The sequence below is a fragment of the Carassius auratus genome, chromosome 16 (assembly GCF_003368295.1).
Source record: "Carassius auratus strain Wakin chromosome 16, ASM336829v1, whole genome shotgun sequence".
NCBI classification, from domain to species: Eukaryota; Metazoa; Chordata; class Actinopteri; order Cypriniformes; family Cyprinidae; genus Carassius; species Carassius auratus.
In genome coordinates, this window is record NC_039258.1 from 6,350,610 (window position 1) to 6,365,973 (window position 15,364).

General features: G+C 37.4%; 1 protein-coding gene across 1 annotated transcript; it reads right to left on the reverse strand.

The window, feature by feature from the left end:
• Positions 1-1,221: 1,221 nt before the first annotated feature.
• nagpa (N-acetylglucosamine-1-phosphodiester alpha-N-acetylglucosaminidase) lies at positions 1,222-15,280 on the reverse strand. Its single transcript, XM_026283660.1, has 11 exons — positions 15,106-15,280; positions 13,602-14,084; positions 11,878-12,017; positions 11,605-11,713; positions 10,593-10,721; positions 10,308-10,507; positions 9,694-9,741; positions 9,371-9,499; positions 8,683-8,814; positions 5,320-5,401; positions 1,222-4,195 (listed from the first exon to the last, which is right to left on the reverse strand). Exons 1-11 carry the CDS (start codon positions 15,174-15,176, stop codon positions 3,964-3,966), a joined length of 1,755 nt encoding a protein of 584 aa, XP_026139445.1. The 5' UTR covers positions 15,177-15,280; the 3' UTR covers positions 1,222-3,963.
• Between the last annotated feature and the right edge of the window lie 84 nt (positions 15,281-15,364).

Genomic DNA, 15,364 nt, shown 5'->3' on the forward strand with positions numbered 1-15,364 from the left:
GCACTATATACACAGACATAATCTCCGAAATGACCTGGTTTACTACCTGACACTTAGGTTAAACAAAGCAGTCTGAAAAATCAAACACATTGCATAAACTTACAATGGCCCCAAAATGTATTTGGAGGATATGTGACGCATGCATTAGATATATATTTAAAAAAAGACATTTACTTTCAAGAAATACTATCACCATCGCACCAAATCCATTTCAAATAATAATAAACCAACATGGAAAACCAGATTTGGGCACTTTCTGGCCATGTCAAATGTCATGAGCTACACCTGTGAACTTGAATTTAACTCAAAATGTACATGATTTAAACTGTGCCTTGAAAATTGTATCTACATTTTTAGTATACAGCAATTTGAAATTCTAATGCCATCCATGTAGACACAAATGTTACAAGAAAGCACTACAGTGAAGGAAAAATCTTCTGGAATGCATTTGTAATTGTAAACATACTTGCATGGCCACAGATGTCAATCTTTTGACTCCATTAACAAAGTTCACTTGAAAGCAAACTGGTCTTATACCATCCGTAATCACATTGCAACACATTAGATTTATATAATATGAAAAGGCAGAGTGAAACTTAAAGCACATAAGGCCCATGTGTGACTGTTAGGGTGGAGGGATATTGGGAGTAGGGATGATGATGCAAAGAAGCATAGTGTGACATCTGGATAGAGGATTGCATCATGTAAAGAGGACAGACATGCAGGTGGAGGCACGAGCGTGTTTGTCAGTGAGATGTCAATTATGATATCCTGTCAGTCAGAACCTGTATGTCTTGTGGTTGTGTGAGACTGCATTAATAATGAGGCTTGCAAAGAAACTGCAGTTAAAATGCCGTAGGAATCTTGTGCCTCTAGAAATATTCCTCTGCATACCAAACACCTTAAAGCATGTATAAAAAAGTGAACGCATCAAGTTAATGTCTGAAACAACGACTGAAAAGCCCTGAACAATTTTTTATATATGTCAAATGGAGAAAGATATACTTTGTCATTGAATATAATGTATTATATCACACTAGCATGCCTTGAGGTGTACAGTATTCCACTTTTACTGTTGTTAAGATCGTGTCGTATTTTAGAGCTGGAGAGGAAGGGATGATCCCATCCTTAATGCTAAATATGTCAGACAGATGAGTTGAGTAATGTAGTGGGAAAAAAGGGAAAATTCCAGACAATCATGAAAAACAATGACAAAGCACATGCACAAATGGCTTTTATTAGTTGTTTTGTTGGTTGGTAAAGTGACCTGTTTTGGGACCCATGGACTCGAAAAGACAGTCTCACATTTGCATTATGTTAAGAATAATGTTCCAAACATAATGCAAGGAGTTTAATAGAATAGCAAGTGACAAACAATGCTACTGACATGGCATTTAAATACTACTGACAAAGCAGCATAAAATTAAATGAAACCTGAAGAAGCACAAATATGTTCCTGAACACAATTTTCTATTGAACACACCCAGGAGAAACAGGCTTTTAACTTCTCTGGAAGAACACACCTTCCATTTGCAGTCTGTGCAATGACAACCAATTGTGTGTCCTTTAGTGACCTGACACATTCATTATCAATTCTATCTCAAAACAGATAAATCAGCAGCTGTGTTTGTTTAGCAGCCTGACATGTATGAAGCAGTCACTCTTTGTATATCCTCATATAACCTATAAAGTCAAATTTTAGTAACTAATTCAGTGTATAGAAAATATACATTAGGACTGTGAATGTATTTTGGGAGGGTGCTCAGTGGAAAACCAGCCATTTTCTGCACTAACATACATGCAATATAAAAAATAATTGCCATTTCTTATAGAAAAATCTCATAGTTCATATTTTTTTAGAATTTTATTTCATACATTCATTGAAATTCGAAAGGGTATCCACCAATGATCCTGCATGAACCCAAGACCAGAAATGGGTGAAAGTAATTAACAGGTCAAGAACATAGGTGAGGCTGTAACTAACCTCAATGTCAAGCCAACCTGAGAGCAACCAGACGATCTGAATTAGAGCGATCTAACATAACTTTAAATCAATCAAATACTTAATTGCACAAGGAATTGTGCAAACAAACTAGATGTACCATTATTCATTATTCACATGTTCTTTTTATAGCAATTACTATTGTTTAACAAAAAGACATGCAACATAAAATCACTCAGAAGAAGTCAGCAGCCTCAGACACTGATCAGCATAATCACCGAACAGTGGACAAACAAGTAACCTTTTTAACCTGAGCGGCATCTGCCTTGATTAGATTGAAATAAAATAAAAAATGTATTAAAAACCTGGATTAAAGTCTTTGTAACTGTCAATGCGATCAGCATGGAGGTTGCTCACAGTGAAGAAGATATGCAAAGCATGCAGTGAGCTAGGTGGAAGTCAATAAACGGTCAAATGTTTCACACCGCTGACAAACACCTTTCACTATTATATATGAAATTATATTTCTGTAATTCTGTAACTAAAGACATCACTTTGTGGGTGATTTACAAGCTATATTTCACCTCAGAATATCAACTAGAAAAATATATTTCGCAGAATAACATTATTTTTTAATTACAAGTGAGCAAATTTACCCCAAAATTCTCATTATCGTAATGTATCTAGGTGTTTTGCTTTCACTGTATTTTATTTAAATAAGCATATATTAAAGAAAGTACAAGCACTACCAAATTGAATAAATAATTACATTTTTAAGGGGAAAAATATGATTCTTTATTCGGCTGATTTGGGAATTTAATAAGATCTGGAACGTTTTGACAGGTTTAATGAAATTCATCCGTCCACATGTCTCTGTGTTTGCCAATGAAACTTTGAAACTCTTAAAACAAGACAAGCCTAGATCTATTTGAATGCTAAACAGGAAACAACAGAGGAACTACACACTCGAGTAAATGTTCCTCTTCCATAATATTCATGTCATGTTTCAGAGTGAAAACAGAACCTGAACAAAATACTTTACTCAAATCTCTTCCCAAAGCCTAGATTCACTGCTTTAGAATAGAGAAGGAGATAGAAGAAAAAAAGAGCATCTTTGAGCAAGGCATAAAATAAATGTCCTTCTCTTGCTTTTCTAGTGAGGGTGAGAAAACAGTCCAGGCCTTGATATATATATATATATATATATATATACACACATAGAAACACGATATGAAATATATATATATATATTTCATATCGTGTTTCTATAGCTGGTTCTAAGTGCCTAAGACAACACACAAAACTGGCAGGAGTTGGCAAGGCGTTTACAGAAACAAAAGGGCTGAGGGCTAGAAATCTAAATAAACTGAATGACCTCTAGAGCCACAGGAGGAAGAAAAATCATTCAATAAAACGGTTTCAAAATAGCAGTATGGCAAGTTCCTGCAGGAAGGATTTTTTCAAAATGAGTCCATAGTTCAAAACACGTCTGTTGCTACGGCAACAGGTGGGACAACTGGGCCATTCTGTCAATAAAAAGGCTTTGTGGTGATATTGCTTCTCTTCTCATCTGAAGACCAAAATAAAAGTCTCCAATGAGGTCAGTGAAATAGTATTTTAAATTATGAAGGATGTCACTTGAGGAACTGGTTCTTACATTGCTAGCAGCTAATATGAAAGTGTACAAAAAAACCCAAACAAACCAAAAAATTTGCAAACTGCACAATCAGGGCATTTGGCATGCGTGAGAACTGCCTTCTACATGTGAACGCATTGAGCCGCGCAGACAGCTGTTTGGATGCTAACACCCATCCCATTGTCCATCATCGCCAATTTGGGCGCCCCAATCCAAAGACGAAGAGGCGCTTCCAAAAGCTCATCGATTCACAGCAGGGGGAAAAAAAAACCCTGTCCTCATCTTCAGACTAATGAGGGCTTGTTCTGGCTAGCTAGCTCGCTTGCTCTCTGCTGGATGGCACACTTGCATAACCCTGCACAAATGCATACATTTTGAAACATGGTTATGAGGAGTCTTGCGAGTCAGAGTCTTCTTGCTGAAAAAGAACTTTCCCAGACTTCATCCCCTGTCCTCTGCTTCGCTCCATGGACCCGTTAATCTCACCAAGTGGCAAGTACGAGTAGTCTGCCTTTTGCCCGCGCGCTTTGCATTTTCTGCACGTCTGGATAAGATTACCGGCCAGGCTGGCCAGCAGCAACGTTGCCAGGATAGCGGAAACAACCAACCAATTTTGTCTGCAAACATAAACAAAACACTCTCAGGGGGAGGAGTTGCACTTTGACCTCTGACTCCACCGCTGCTGCCCGCAGCCTCCACAAAGCACTTGACTGCAACCAAGGCCACACTGTACAGTCCCTTTCTTACATGTGAAAGGCCGAGCTGACTATTAAATTAATCTGTGCCACTCCGCTGCTACAGAGCTGTTTAACAGTACAGTCGGGGGGAACTTGGTTCAGATTTGTCAGAAAGCCCGTTCTGTTAAACAAGGGCCAGGAATTTGTCAGAGTGAATTTCCATGGCAATAGTCAAGTTACTCAAACACGCAGATAGAGAATGGTATAAATGACAAGTTGTTTGAGTCTCATGTTGTGGAAACTGTGGCTTTAAGTCATAGGAAAAACATGTCCTATAATTGTATCCAACATTTAGTTTTTAAAATAGCAATATTCCCCCTATGAAAATTTACCAGAGAGGATCACTAGAATGTTCTAAACACAAACGCACCACTGTGATTTTATCAAAACCACCTGTCCTCAATCCACAATTCAATGCATTTCACATAGATTAACATATTTATATTAGGGTAAATGTATACATTATTTATAATATATATAAATATATATTTTATAAATATATATTATTTAGTATTATATATAGTAACAACATTATATATTACTAAATATAATATTATTTTGATAAATATTTTAGTCTTATCAAATACTGAGTTAGTCTTAAATTATATTTTCTGTTTCATATCATATCATAGCTCTATTTCAGAAGTTATTTTGGATTTTTAGACACATTGTCTCATTTAGACAAGGACTGATTATAAACAAGAAACACCAGAAAAACAAAACAGCTTCTGGATTCAATATACAATTGCTATGTAAAATTAGTCATATATTAATTCTATTTTTTTATTATAATTGCATACATGCTACACCTATAAATATTCATAAAAAGTTTTTTGCTCATGAAAGTACACATGGTTTTTGTATCTGACCGTACTGACTCAAAGTAAGTAATTAAGGTTGACAAAATTTTATGTTTTGTCTTATTGCTCATGAAGTGGTGAGAGGACACGTTGGCTGCTGTTATGGTGTGTGTGTGTGTGTCTGTGTGTGTTTGGAGCTCTTACTCAGATAAATATGGTTTTGGAGCATGAGCCTTCTCCTCTTGTCTCCATTCCGTCCACATCTGGGTAGCCAGGCAGTGACCAGCTGAAAGATTGTGGGAAAAAAACAACAACAACAACGTTTTTGACTCAAATCCCTTGTTAGGACAATAACCCTCCATTACAGGCATATTTCACCTCTCCCCCTTTCCTAACTTCAGCTCTAATTGTGGGAAACAGAAGCGCAAGTGCAACTAATTTTTTCTGTGTGTGTTGGTAAATCAGTGTAGTGTCTATTACAGTCAATAAAAAATATTTTTTTATTTTCGATAAACATCCAAATGTGGCTGTAAAGTGAAGCTGCAGTCACACTGATGATAATTCAGAGAAGAAAATTTGCAGATAAGAAAAATGTCCATCGTCTATGGCCAAGAGTGTAGTGATGTTTAGTGATGTAGCACAGCTCACACGGAAGACAGTTTCAAAACAAGCAGCTTTATGTTGGTCAACCCCCAAATTTAAGTGACCAACTTGAATAGGTTTCAAAATCTGCGAAGGGAAATCTTTCGCACACACATTAAAACCTGTTTTTATACAGGTCTATGATTAAAAAACACATGGATTCCTATTGGAATGACTTCATTTTGCCTGTTAAAATTTGCGGAAAGAGGCAAATGTGACCGCAAAGTAATTCATAATGGACACTGATTTTTAATATATAATATGATTTAAGATGTATCAAGAAAATATTAAGATCTATCATATATACTTTTTCTTTTAAAGTTCAATTATAATATCAGTCAAGCTTTTTGCACAACAACTATCTAAATGAAGCTTTTACGACCATTTGCAACATATTCGCAGAACCTTAAAATTAAACAGGTTTTCTGCACCCATTACTCTCTAATACAGGTCTAATACAGCCATGCACTGCCCTATTATTCACTTAGAGATTTTGGAAAGCCTGTGTTAGATTGTGCAAGACTGCAAAGATCAGAGACCTTGCTAAAAATAAAGATTCCTTTTTGCAGTTCCAAATTCCAAAATTTGTATTTACATTTGGAGTTCAGAAAATTATAGTACAGAACGCAACATTTTTTAAATGAAACATCAAGGAAAGATCCAACTGGATTTCAAATCTTTCACTTAGAGCAAACAATGGAGAAGGCGATCACCTAGAAGACCTAGAAGAGAATGATAAGCAGAAAGCGGTTCACGTGCACAGCAGATGGGATCGTTATGAGCCCGTGGTGTCAACGGATGGCCTGTTCCTGAACTCCAGTGAACCGGGGTTTGGGGTTTATTATTTCTCTGCAGGGAAGTCTGAGAATGCAGCTTCTTCTCATTTTAAAAATGACAGAGGTCAGAGAGTTGGGCTAGAATGAGTTGACAAGGTTTTTTTTCTGGTCTTGACACAAAAAGTTTCTCTATGGCACGGGTCATCAGTAACACGAGGGGCTGCTGGGTAGACTGCAAGGTCTCTTTTCTCAACACTCCCTCAGCAAACACCCGGCAGCTTTGTTTATCACAGACTGTTTGAGGATGTGAGTGAGCAAGAGAGGTTGCAATCATGTGAGAGTGAATGAGCAAAGAGAGAGAGAGAGAGAGAGAGAGAGAGAGAGAGAGAGAGAGTAATCATCAGATACTTTGGCTGAATAAACCTTTGGATAAATTAATTGGAAATAACTTCTTATTAAATAAAGAAAAACCCTGACAGTGTGTGCATATGTTACTATATACATGTTCCAAAATACAAATATAACTTGAAAAACTGAAGCCTAAATTTTTTTTATTGTGAATTATATTGTTATAAAAATGACATATCAAAATTGCCAATATATTCTTTTCAGGTTCAATTTTATCGGATTGTAGGAACAATTGGTTTTATGGAATTTGCATTCCGTATTTAAGCTTTTTTATTATATATATATATATATATATATATATATATATAAATATATAAAAATTCCAACGAAATCAGCCCAAAGTTAAGTGGAAAAAGGCTGGTGAGAAATTGAGATCCATTATAGGTCCCCATATTGTAAAATGTTCTTGAGTTTTATTTTAGATTTTGAGATTATATATTTGCAGTATAATTACATTTTTATATATATTTTACAGCTCCTTTCTCAGGAGGTCTGCTAAGAACAGGTCGATTTTAGACGGTCTAATTAATATTCATGCGCCTTTCTTCTGATTGGCCTGTTGTTTTCTGAGTGACACACGGCCAGGCCAACCACAGGTAACTAAAGTCAGCCGACATCACAGTGCAAACCAGCACAGATTCAGCTACGTAACGAGCTTAACATTATATTGTTGTGATGTTGGGTGCCAGAATTGACGTAATACAGCCTCAAATTAGAAATTTGATTGCATATCTGCTGCCACTGCCAGACAAACAAACCAATGACAGCTATGGTTAAAAGCGATAAAACCAGCGGACAGGACATAAACGTTCATCAAAAATGCTCGTGTTTGCAGTGCACACTTACTGAAAAGGTTCAATAAAGTATTGTCTTGTTGTTATGGACGAGTCTATAGATTTCTTGCCATATGTTTTTTTTGCATCTCACGATGTCGTGTATGACAAAATGTCTGTGAATGTGAATAAAACAACAAACTGACGATTAGCTGTAAAAATAGTTGCCTGCTGAAATTGAAATGTATATACATTTTCAACATGACGTGCTAGATAGACACGATGAGTTTGTCTTTACTATACACATCGTGATGTGATCTACCTCATAGTAACAATCCTGTCAGATCATCCATCCCTTGAGTGAGAGAGTAACGTTACGCTCGGCCAATCAGGTTTTGCTGTTAAAGTTAACCTTTTCGACATGTTTAGGTGCTGTTGTTGCTCAGTGCTCAGCAATGGCACGAACGCAATGTTGTCTGAGAGTTTGACAAAAGGAGGGTGGGACGGTGGGCGGTGCTCGGGATGGTGACTGAAGGAGGCGACTGTGTAGTTCTGACGTCAACTTTTTACAGAAATCACAACGGTTCATGAAAAATCACAGCTACTTTAAGCAGGCTGTGTGCATTTTACTGTGGACTGAATGTTTTGAAATTTATATGGTAGTTAAATAGCCCCTAGACCTCAGTTATCATGAAAAAAAGCCAGGAAATTTCAACTTTGAAAATATGGGACCTTCAAGGCTACTATTTCAGGCAACTTGCATGCAATGTTCTACAGTAGAGAACTGTGGACCGACACTAGCATACACACACATATAGAAAAACAGTGAGGAATGCTGATGGCCGAAGCTTGAAGCAGATAGAGTTATGTGCTGAGAAAGTGTGAACATTAAACGGATCTATAGAGACGTCACACGGGGTATGTGTTGTTTACATGTCGTGTGAGTGCTAATAGGGGCTGTCCGGCACCTCTGTGCAGGCTGATGTTTCTCTCTCCTTGGTATGTGGTGTTGCAGCTTCCTGTGACCGCATCACATGGGCACATGTCATGGCATTGGCACGGCTGCTTGCAGTTCAGCCCGTAGAATCCAAGAGGGCATTCTGGGACGACAAAGAGAGCAGAGACACAGTCAAGATAATTATATTCTAAAACAGCAATCTATGCATAATTCTAGAAGGCATTGAAAGAAAGAAAGGTTCCGGAAACATCACTTAATATTTGTGTGTGTGTGTGAAGTATTTTTTGAGCGTATTTGAGTATGTTTTAAGTTTTGTGCTAAAGTCAAACTGTTGGACTCAATGAAGAGCATTAGTTAAGTATTTGCTGAGATTAAGTTCCTGCCAATGAACAGCGTTTCAAAGCATTGCAGCAAAAGCAATATAATTTACATTCAACTGACACTTTCATCCAAAATATATAATTTATATATTATCTGTGTTTTATTTTACTTCTATGTATTGGAAGCTTGTGACACTCTAACACAAATTCCTTTTATGTGCAAATATACTTGGCAATAAAGCTCTTTCTGACGTACGTTTTATGACATAAGTTTAGGCAACTCTTAAACATACATTTGGAAACATAATCGCCCATGTTAAAATATCAAATGTGCATCTGTTGATATTTCCCGAAAACATTTGAGATTAGACTGCATACCTTTCTCACAGAAATCTCCATGGAAACCAGCAGGACAGGTGCACCGTCCGTGAACAGAATCACATGAGCCTCCGTGTGCGCATGCACATGTTTGATTGCAGTCATCGCCATAGAAACCTGCTGCACATACTGTGAGGATACAGACAGATGTTATTCATTGTAGAAGTATAAGCATTTTGGTTAAAAATAACCAATCACTGCTGATTTTAATAAATTCATATATAAGAGTAAATTACTAAATGTAATGATCTCCCAAGTAAAGAACCACTCAGATAGTTTGATCTTTAGAATCTGCATGACAGCCAAGCTGATTTTGCCCTTACCTTGGCTACAGTTTGAACCCATCCATCCAGCATCACACACACATCCATCTGTTCAGAGAGAGGAAAAACAGAGAGAGAATTGTAGTTAAAAAAAATTATACTACCTTAAATACAAGATAATTTTTACTGTTAAAAACATTAACTACAAACAATATGTATGTTTTCAGCAATAAATTTAATCTAGTGTAAAGGATGTAGTTTAAGCTATCAAATGTCAAAATCAAATGTCACCTTTATGTATCAATCATTAGAAAGGTATTCATCGTAATGCATTATAGATTTACTTAACTGTAACCAAAGTTAGAATGAATTATAATATTTGCAGATTCCTGGTTACATTTAAAATAGATCAATTTATGTGGCTACTTAGTCATGTATTTAGAGAAGCAGACAATGAATTTGTTATGATGAATAATTCTTAATGCGTTATATTTTCTCAAGATGTAACAATGAATAGAGGTGTTGAACTGTGGTTAGAATTATTCATGAGATCATAAAATGCATAACAGGGTGCATTACAAGGCTCAATCAATGTATTAGAAAAAGCTTCAAGTAAAGTGTGACCATAATGTCCTTTTGTGATATAAAGGAGTGTATGAGATAGAGCAACTCACTCTCAGTGCAGATTCCATGCTCTCCACATTCAGTCTGGCATGTGAGATTGGCACATCCTGGGCTGCTCCAGTCCTGCTGGCAGACACACCGGCCCTCCACGCAGTGCCCATGTCCGCTGCAGTCCTCCGGCTGGCACAGCCCCTCATGAACACACAACACGGTGGAAACCGGCCGTGGACAGCGCCACTCCGGAGTTTTGCTGAAAATGAAATGAGAATATTGTAACAAAAAAGCCAAACTCAGCACGCTGTTGTTGGCAAATGTGTAGTTTTGCATTTACACACCAGTGGTCTGAAGGGTAATTGGCCAGGGACCCGTTGAGGATATAAGTGGCCGAGCCGCCTCCATCCAGATTGATGGCGTTAATGACATTCTGTTCCTTCAAAAACTTTGCCACTTGCCAGAGGTTCATACTGCAAAGATAGCAGTTTAGTAAACATGTGTAAAAATAAACTGAACTAAACTGTACCTGAACTTCTGGTATGCATTAGTATGATGGATTTTAGATGGCCCACAGTGGTTTAAATAAAGGTTTTAAAACTAAGCTGAAACCCAAGTATTCTTATTAAAGTGACGTGACATTCAGCCAAGAATGGTGACCAATACTCGGAATTCGTGCTTTGCATTTAACCCATTCAAAGTGCACACACACACACTGTGAACACACACCCGATGCAGTGGGCAGCCATTTATGGTGGAGCACCCGGGGAGCGGTTGGGGGTTCGATGCCTTGCTCAAGGGCACCTAAGTCGTGGTATTGCCGGCCCAAGATTCGAATCCACAACCCTAGGGTTAGGAGTCAAACTCTCTAACCACTAGACCACGACTTCCCCGTGCATTGCAATAAGAAATGCTGAAAACAGCCGTGCTTATTAATGTTTGTGTGGAATCCATTATACATTTTTTTCTAGGATTCATTAATGAATAAAATGTTCATAAGAACAGCATTCATTTGAAACTGAAATCTTTTGTAACCTTATACAATTCTTTACTGTCAATCAATTAACATATCTTCACCCCAAACCTTAGAATTTTATTGTATATTATGATGTTTTATTGCAAGAGACATTGAGTTTCATTACAAGTGAACTCAAAGAAACCAAAAAAAGCTTGATTATGATTATACCCTCCCTGAATGAAAAAAAAAAAAACATTCTGCTTTTGCATTGTCTTCTTGAGCAAGGTTCATTTTGGGTTACTTAGTGTTGTAGCATGCACAGACAGACAGAAGGGGAGGAATCAATGTTTACAGTGTTAAACAGCTGAGATCGGCTCCGGTTTAAAGTCTATTCTCACCCTCTTACACCAGTTTGACCATCGACGTGGAAGAGGATGAGTTTGCCCTCTGCATCGTGACCCACTGCCGTACGGGCAGATATCACGTTCACAAAGTACTGGAATTGTCCTGCAATAGAAGATTAAGGACCTATTGAATGTTATAATATAATCTTGGAGCATAGATGAATTCAAAAACAACAGGACAAGTGCCTGAACTGCTGTTGAAAATACAGTTTTTTATGATATGGGGTGTATAACACTTTAGGGAGCCAGAATCTTGTCTAATCTTACCGGTCTCCTGTGTCTTGTCACATTCTGCCTGGATGCTCTCACTGATGTAGATCTCACCATTTCTCAGCAGCCACACCACCCCACTGATCAACTGCACGAAAGGGTTTACCTGATCCAGGATGTCATCCTCAGACAGGTAGCTAAGAAAATACACAAGAAAGAGATATAGCCTAAATAATGGTTACAAATCTAGGCTGGTAACTGAAAAGCTGTAGGTTCAGAGTCAAAGCATATAACGGGGTTGCTTTTAAATATGTTTTGGGAACAATTTTCTTTTCTGAGTTGATGCATCTCCTGGTGGGGTGGGATATAAGCTGCATTCATTTAATCAAAAGAAAGTAGTGTTTACTTAAAATAAGTGTTTTCTATTTAAATATTTTTAAAGCATAATTGATTCTTGTGGTGGCAAATTTTTAGCAGCAAATACTCAGTATCAAAGGCCACATGGTCCTTTAGAAATCATCAGAAATCATATTATGATTGCCGGACAGTTCTGCATAATTTCATGATGCGTTGAAGAACATGATTTTTTTCCCCATGTAACATTATGAATGTATTGTTAATATAAAACTGTATTTTGATTTAAAAAAAAAAAAAAAAACACACCTTACTGACTCAAGCTTTTGATTGGTTGTGTCCACTACACTAGATAGACTGCATGATGGACTAAAGCAATGAAAGGCACTTTCAAAACAAATACATTCTAGCAACTTCCTTTACAGAAGAAGCTGTCTGTTTGGAAAGGTAACGAAGTATAAATATTATCACAACCAAAGGCACACAAACCATGATTTGCTACTTACTACTGCTAGCCAGACACTATTTTGGTGTTAGAGAAAGAGCATTTCCTTTCTACTGCCAACTAAAAGCCACAAAAAATTTCTTTAACACCAGGCTGGTCCACAAGGTTTTACCTAATAATACCCATATTGTATTTCACACTGGATAAAAGTGAGAACTAAAGGAAAAATAGTAATTAGCAAAAAGCAAACATTAATAACCTCTTACTAAACTGGCTTACCAAGTGCACTATTTTATTCTCTATTGACTATAGACTGCTTTGAATTCCTTAAAGCTCATCAAGGTGAATGTCAACATATGCAATATAAACACCTTATCTAACGTCAGAATATTCCGGTTAAAGGCCTTTAACGTCATAATGAATGACTGACCATACACTCTGGGTACATAGTGTTCCAAAGTACTGCCTATTATTAAGCGCACTGGTGCATTGTGCAATATTGCCATGTTTTTGTAAAGTTTCTATTTTAGGAAACAGATGTTCTAGGGGCCCTGTATTCCCACGAACACTTCCTCCAAATTCTGCACCCATATTTAGGCTGAGGTTTGTTACAGCACCCTGCAGTGCAGGAAACCACTTTGTGCTTAAAGATGTAAGCTAACTTAAAATGTAGCAGTGCACTCAAGTAAACTCTACAAAATATCTTCTTTTGCATTCCACAGATGAAAATAAGTATCATATGGCTTCAAAAAAAAGATATTCAGAGAATTTTAATTTTAGGATGACCGATCTCTTTAAGGTTGTGATACAGATATAAAAGCACAGCTTAATTGTAGACAGGTCAAAAGTACACCAGCACCCAACCAGGAAAAGCCTATTGTTTCTTCAGTCTCCACACAAAAACAAACCATGTGGTATTGCAAAACATCACTCAAGCCAGGAGAAAGACTGTAGAGGATGAGACCTTTGGCTGTGTCCTTACCCAAACACTAGCGTCCCATCCTTTCGGATGCCAAACTGAGCATTTTGAATTCCTCCACTGTTCCTCACCAGTTTCCCATCACTTATGACATTCCCCAAACACTGTCCGTTTGCAGTGTCAAAGAAGCCTCCATTCTGGGCGACGAGGCACTTTCTAGTTTTGGCAGTGAGCTCCACCAGTTCTCTGTGACTCCACCTGCACCCTCCAGGGCCTCCTGGTTCCAGAACGGACACGGATCTCAATGGGTCATGAACCTCTGTGATGTGGCCGCTCGCCCATCTGTGAACACCAGAGTCATCGGTGATGTCGGAGATGAATATATTTGACTTGAACACTGGAGAGTTAGAGTGTTTGCTTGCTGCCCAGGTTTCGTGGGTTACATTTCCATGAGAGACGGGCTGACAGTCCCTCACATGGCGGTGGGAATGAGATGGGCCGTGGGATTTGGAGTAGGGTAACAAGAGATCGTCATCCGAAGAATGTCTGTGGAAAATAAACATGCTTATATCAGAGAAATATAGAGCAAATTGTGTTTGTTAAGCTAGTTAGGTTAATTTGGAGCATGTGTAACTGATTCCGAGAAAATGAATCCCTCTTCTAGATCTCAGCATGTGGATGTGGTTCATTGTTCTGTTGAGTAAGGACATTTTTATGTGTTCATGTTTCTTTCATAGACACCTGTTGTGTTGCATACTTCTCCATCTAAACCCAACACAATTATCGGAGAAAAAAGGAGGTTGAGGAGCAGCAGATGTTTGATTGTGCAATCCTTATGCAAGTCTAGGTTCAGAATGTGATTGCTGGGATCCTCTTACACTAATGCAAATTCAATATGCAAATTAACTGTAGATTCAGTTGGGAGTGCTGTACTGTACTGCAAGTGTGTGTACACAAGAACTAATGAAAACTGCAGTTAAGACAATAATGCTTAAAATAACCATTTACTATTCTGCAAATTTATCTCAAAGTTTCTATATTAGGAGAATTAATTTAAAAAATAGACAGCAGGAGACGCTGTTGTTAAAGTCTTATTTTGGTAACTTTAAAATAATGTTAATTGACAAAATAAACAACATATATATATATATAAACTTGTACACAAATAAAATTAAAACTTTAGCGACTCCTGGACCACTAGGGTCATCAAGATTTTTTCTTATATCCGTTTGCAAACCCTAGGTCTGTCAAAGAGACAGGTAATATATAATGTTAAATACTACAGTTTATGAATGGCACTCCAAAACTGACATCATCTTTAAGAGAAGCAGCAACCATATATTTTTCTTTCACGTGCAATAATTAGGCAACTAATGAAGAATGAAACTGAAACCTAATTATAAAGTCTTTTAGAATAAAAAGTCAATTGCAATAGATTTTCAAAATAAGTCAAAACTGCTGAACTCGAGAAAAACAGGCCACAAAATCATTCTAAATCTCCATCCAAGCCAGGGGTTTGCAGACATTCAACTTCAAGAGTTTTGATCATCAACATACACGTCCTTACCGGAGGTCTTTGCATTGAGACAAACATACTCCTATATATATAAGAACGAAATTCACATACGATGTTGCCATAAGACATACGTATTATACAATCAAACAAAATGCAATAGAATAAAGTTACTGTCCCGTTTATAATCCGTCTTCTTCGACGAAGGACTTTCACATGTGCTGGTCATGTGATGCGATTCACGTGATCAACAGATTTTATCTGTCATTCATTTTTGTCATTCATGTAAGCGCAAACAACTGTACAAAAACAA

What these genes read in the sequence shown, in the direction of transcription:
- nagpa (XM_026283660.1), bottom strand. Translation starts at nt 15,176, where the DNA reads ATGGCAACATCGTATGTGAATTTCGTTCTTATATATATAGGAGTATGT. An exon ending in AATTACCCTTCAGACCACTG is followed by an intron (nt 10,508 to 10,592) that starts GTGTGTAAATGC and finishes TTTCATTTTCAG; the next exon opens with CAAAACTCCGGAGTGGCGCT. An exon ending in TGGAGATTTCTGTGAGAAAG is followed by an intron (nt 8,815 to 9,370) that starts GTATGCAGTCTA and finishes TTGTCGTCCCAG; the next exon opens with AATGCCCTCTTGGATTCTAC.